This window comes from Oryzias melastigma, linkage group LG1 (assembly GCF_002922805.2).
Source record: "Oryzias melastigma strain HK-1 linkage group LG1, ASM292280v2, whole genome shotgun sequence".
In the NCBI taxonomy this organism is placed as follows: Eukaryota; Metazoa; Chordata; class Actinopteri; order Beloniformes; family Adrianichthyidae; genus Oryzias; species Oryzias melastigma.
Genome location: NC_050512.1, coordinates 17,778,488 through 17,783,701, shown reverse-complemented (window position 1 = coordinate 17,783,701; position 5,214 = coordinate 17,778,488). Strand labels below are relative to the sequence as shown.

General features: G+C 36.6%; 2 protein-coding genes across 2 annotated transcripts in view; both read right to left on the bottom strand.

Moving 5' to 3' along the window:
* Positions 1 to 2,955, bottom strand: part of cldnd1b (claudin domain containing 1b) — a gene marked incomplete in the record, with an annotated part of 3,647 nt that extends 692 nt beyond the window's left edge. The window contains 4 exon segments of the mRNA XM_024290062.2: positions 1 to 545; positions 951 to 1,088; positions 1,850 to 1,954; positions 2,513 to 2,955. Of these exon segments, the coding sequence (XP_024145830.1) occupies positions 325 to 545; positions 951 to 1,088; positions 1,850 to 1,954; positions 2,513 to 2,777 (729 nt within the window).
* Positions 2,956 to 3,100: 145 nt separating this feature from the next.
* Positions 3,101 to 5,214, bottom strand: part of cfap97 (cilia and flagella associated protein 97) — a gene marked incomplete at its 5' end in the record, with an annotated part of 4,194 nt that continues 2,080 nt past the window's right edge. Inside the window, 2 exon segments of the mRNA XM_024290029.2 lie at positions 3,101 to 3,906; positions 4,587 to 4,758. Coding sequence (XP_024145797.1) covers positions 3,773 to 3,906; positions 4,587 to 4,758 — 306 coding nt within the window. The 3' untranslated portion in view covers positions 3,101 to 3,772.

Genomic DNA, 5,214 nt, shown 5'->3' with positions numbered 1-5,214 from the left:
TTTTCCCTCCATTTATTTTTTTTAACAAGTGAAAGGACTTAAGGACTGAATGGTGAGCAGCTTTGAAAGCATTGGCAATGTAAAAGAAGGCAAAGCAATACATTTAAATTAAAGTAGGATTTAAAAACTCAACCAGAAATAAACAACTTGTCGGAAAATGGAAATGCAAGAAAAGAACTTAAGTGTGAGCACCTCAGGATTTAGCTGCAAGTATTTCATCCCTTTAGATAACAGTAGTCAGTAACTACTTTCATCTGTTAGAAGACTGAAAGCTACTCCCCATAATCTCATTTCAATGACGTTTGCTTTAACTTTCTGATGCATTTATGCGACTCTGTACGCCATCATGCGGGTGTAGTTCTTGCGGTGGCTCTTGGCGGCCCACAGGAACAGAGCGGCTGCCATCATCTGCAGAGGGAAGGAGATGAGGGCGAGGTAGAGAGACCAGCCCATGGAGCCCTTCACGCCTTTGGGAGGCGGGTGGTAATAGGTGAGTAAATCAACCCCTGCCCGGAAACAGCAGACGCTGCCCAGAGTGCAAAGACCTGAGGAGTTATAGAAGAAGAACAGGGTAAAATGTAGGTACATAGTTTGCAATATATATATATATATATATATTTAAACAGCCCTGTAATCCACTGTTAACTAACTGTCTTTAATAGTTACATAGCTGTCTTTGTGATGGTGCTTGAAAATATATTAAAAGTTACATTTTCATACAACCAGTTAAAACGCATACTAAATGGAAACCATTAAAAAAATTAAGTAGTAAGAATTGTGGTTATATCTGTGAATTGCTGATTCATGACTCGAATCACCACCTAAGTAAGGATTCAAAACCTGATTTAAAACCTTGTAGTATATATTTTTTTAAATGATCCAAGATAGATTTTAAAAACTTTTATGTGGCCTGTAAAATATAAATTTGCTTCAGGGATGCATTTACTTACCTGCTAGAAAATGTAGTACACCCACAACCAAGGTTGGAGTGAAGCTACGGCAGAGGCAGGCACAGAGCCCTACAAGGCCAGCGAGGACGACCAGAGCCAGTGAGACCAAGGGAAGGAGAAACTGACACCTCCACAGGTCTGCTCGCACAATTCAAAAAACATCCACATTCAGATCCAGTTCAGACTTCTGTGGTTTGCAATCAGTAGAAAACGCAATTATCACAAAAAAAACTGTTGATAGTGAGCAAATAGTATTTTCTTCTTTGAAGCACAACATTAAAAACAATTAAAAGCTTTAAAAAAAAAGGAAGAGACAAATTGAGAGAACTGGTTTGAACATGGATTATTGACAACGGCAGAAAGGTAAATGGATCCGCATGGATCCGATTATCATCATTTCAATTAATCCTGAATGTTCATCTGGTGTTGTTTGCATTTTTTGACCAAATTTCACAAAATAAACTCATTAGCCATCACAAATTTGGCTGTGCAAAATTTGGGGGAAAAAATGCCAGAGCTGCACTGTATATGGGCATCAATATAAATAATAATTATAAAAAATCTCCTCTCTTTTTTTGACCCGCCGGCTCTGGGTGGACATCATGAAGTGGGTGGAATCCTAAGGGAGCAAAAGGCGGTGCCTCATAGGTCGAGTTATTTTACTTCCAGGTATAAAAATAGTCAAAAATAACTTGTGTTTTACTTAAAAAAAAATTTAAAAAAAGTTTTTATAGCGTTACAAAGGTAACATATGGTCATTTACATGAATATAGTTTACTCTGAAACTCAAGAAAATCAAGGTATGGCCCCTTTAAATAATTCTAAAAACACACCCTAACTTGAATATGTCATAATAGTTTGTAGTCGTTTGCAGAAAGAGGATAAAGGAGAAGACTTACATGTTCTCAGCAGGTCCTCTTCAGCATTGATGTTGAGATTTCTGTACTTTGGCATGAACTGCTGGTTTAAGCTGAAGGACTCGCACTTGGTTTCAAAGGTGTGATCTGAAGTCAAAAAGAGAACTTGAATATGAAAAAGGCAAATCCAGTTCAAACAGTTGTTTAACAACTAAAGAACTTGGGTTGAAACATTGTAAAATATTTCTAATCTATGTTTGTGAGCCCACTAAGTGATTGAAACAGTTTATATATATATATATATATAACCAGTCAGATTTACTATTCTAAAGTGATTTGGAATAATTAGGTCTAATAACTTAAAAGCTATTAAAGAAAATCGCAAAAAATTACATTAAAAATTGAACGAAATTAGAAAACGCATCAAAATCCAATCTAAACTGCCGTTCCTGGTAGTTTTTAGTCAGTTTTATTATTCTAAAGGGTTTTGGTTCGATTTGGTCCAATACTTGAAGAGCTGTTGAAGAAACATTCTGTCATTTGTTGACGGTCCCTAAATATGAACAGAGTGAATGTCTCGAATATCCAACCCAAAACTAACTTCACCCCAGCATCAAGTCATTGGTTAAAAACTAATCGTTACACCTCATGATTTGTTGAGTAAAATAGGCACTCAATTGCAGACTACAGAAACGTGTGCCTCACCTGATTCTCGAGGCACCTGAATGCATCTCCACCACAACCCCAGAGTGCCGTTCAGGCGGAACATGACGTCCGTGTGGTTCTTCTCATTGGAGTCCCCCCTCAGAAAGTCCTCTCTGAGCCGGGACACATTGGTGGTCCGGTTGGCGGGGGGGCTACTGTACTGGAACCAGTGCTGAGTCCCCACAGCCGCGGAGAGGTAGACCGCGGCCAGCAGGCTCAGAACCGAACCGATGACTAGAGCCGTCGCATATCTGTTATCCACCATGGTTCTATTTTTACATTCCTAACGAATCTAGAGTAAGTTTGGTCAATTACAAATAGTTTACATAATAGCGTTCATAAACATTTTAGACGCCTTGTTGCCACCAGACAAGTACCGGAAATAAGATAGCTTCTCCTCTGACGCTATCGCAAAACTCATTGGTTGTTACCCGATTCCCATCTCCCAATCACGAGCGCATATATTATTACGTCACTTCCTTTTTGCATTTTTTTTCCTTCAAACTTTATTTAACAATTGCAAACATGGTGCAACAATTTTCAACATGAAGAACACACACATATGAGATATATATATATATATATATATATATATATATATACACACACACATATAAATACCAAGGGTTTTCGTATAATCTATTATCAACAACAAAAGTGAGAATGTTTCTTTTTATTTTTCAGGAATTTTACAGAATCAAAATATAAACAAATCTCTTTGCAAAATGTAATGAAGAGGGGTATGGTTTTTGAATATCTGCTTTTATAAATATTTAACTTTCCTAAAATTGTCAAAAAAAAAAAAATCATATTCTTTTTGGTGTCCTTTAAACAAAAAAAAAATCTTTTTTTTTTTTTTTTGTTTAAAGGACACCAAAAAGAATATGATTTTTTTTCTCCAAATTTACTGAATTCTGAACGGGAATTTCGAAGAGCACCAGAAATAACTCTGGGAACTCTGAGTTTCCAGAAAGGAAATTGCTCCAGACCAGATTACATACAGACCCGTTGCCACAGTGATGAACTCTGAGTTCAGCTTAGTAACATTTGTAAAATGGGTTTGGGTTTTTACAGGTTTAAGTTAACTCAGTTTGCAAAACCAGAAACTCAGAGCTTTCCTCAATTCAGATTTCATACACTCAGTTTCAACAAAACCTGCTTCTTGAAACTGGCCCCTGAAGTCAAAGGCACTAGATTCAATTTGAGACAACCACCTGCAGTATAAATAAATAATCTAAAATAGAATCACACATTTTCGAACTAGCTTTGGGTGGGCGTTGTTTTTGCAGCAGGCTTCTTGGGTTGCGTTGTGTGTTTTCGACCCGGGTAATCTTCTGGTACATCAGTCTCACTGAAAGTGGCTCTGGAGCTGACAGACCTGGGAGCTGAAGATGCTGAAAAGAGAGATGTAACTATGAAACAAGCTATGAAAAAACAAAATAGGTAATACATTTTGTTTTAAATCCTGAAAATAAAATAAGTTTATGCAAGAAAAAAACACAGCATTTAGCTGAACTCAGCACGATGATTATTCTTTGAATAAATACTGCTGTCGTCTTTGTTTCAATGTTGAAGCTTTCCGTCATGTTTCTGACTTCCTCATTGTTGAACTGAGTGTAACCAGAAGGATGTCAGTAACCACGGACAGGCTTACACCAGGCCAACAGTCCTGCCGACAACTCAGAGCGGAATTTCTAATTAACTATTGCCACTATGCAAAATTGAATGTCCTAAAAAATTACAGGTTTTTAGATTTTGGCAAAATTGCATAACTATAATGAAAAAACCACTGATGAGATTTGAAAATATATCAAAAGATGTGGTAAAGATGAGCCCTGAGTGGAAGATTCTTCACTAATGTTTGTAAAAACAGTCTACATGAATGAGTGCTTGATTTGATACACCTGTGCCCATAAAATAAATAAAAACATAATTTTCCTGTATAATATCATTAATGTACTTAGTGGATTTACTTTGATATTAAAGGAAAAGCATAAAGTGCCTAAATGATTGATGCCATACTGTGTAAGGTGTATTTAAATAATTAAATAGATTTGAAGCCATTTTTACCTACCTGAGGTTGACCTGTTGCTAGATCTTTCACTTGATACAGGTCTGTAGGTGGGAAAGGATGGATGAGCTTTTGCAGGCTTGAGGTAACCGGCGAGCCGCTGATAGTCTGCCAGCTGGTTCAAGCGCTTCAGGTCAGCTGTGGGTTTTACCGTCTCAAGTCTTTTGAGGAGAGCCTGGAAGAAGAAAAACAAAAAAACAAAAAATACTTCATGAGGAAAAACTGCTTAAGTAATGCAAAAAGATGTGGATATAAAATTATTCAAACAAGAAAATTACTTCAAAATTTTAATTCTGCAAACGCATTTGTACATCAGTTAGTGTGTTAAGTGCAAAACAAAGTTTTTTTTTTTCCATAACTTGATGCTAAAAAAAAGAATAAAAGTTTTAGGTGTAATTTTATAAAAACCAACAAGAATAAGACCAACACCAACTGAACCAAACTATCACCCCACCATTCTTATATAAATCTACACATAAGAAAAGATGAGTTAATTTGTGAAGTCATATAGACTGAAAATACTTTTAATGCTGCTTGCTATTGTTTGAGCATCCTTCCAGGATGAAACAAGCCCACACCATCATTTCTCCTCCATCAAATTTCCCACTCAGTGCAACACAGTCTGAAATGT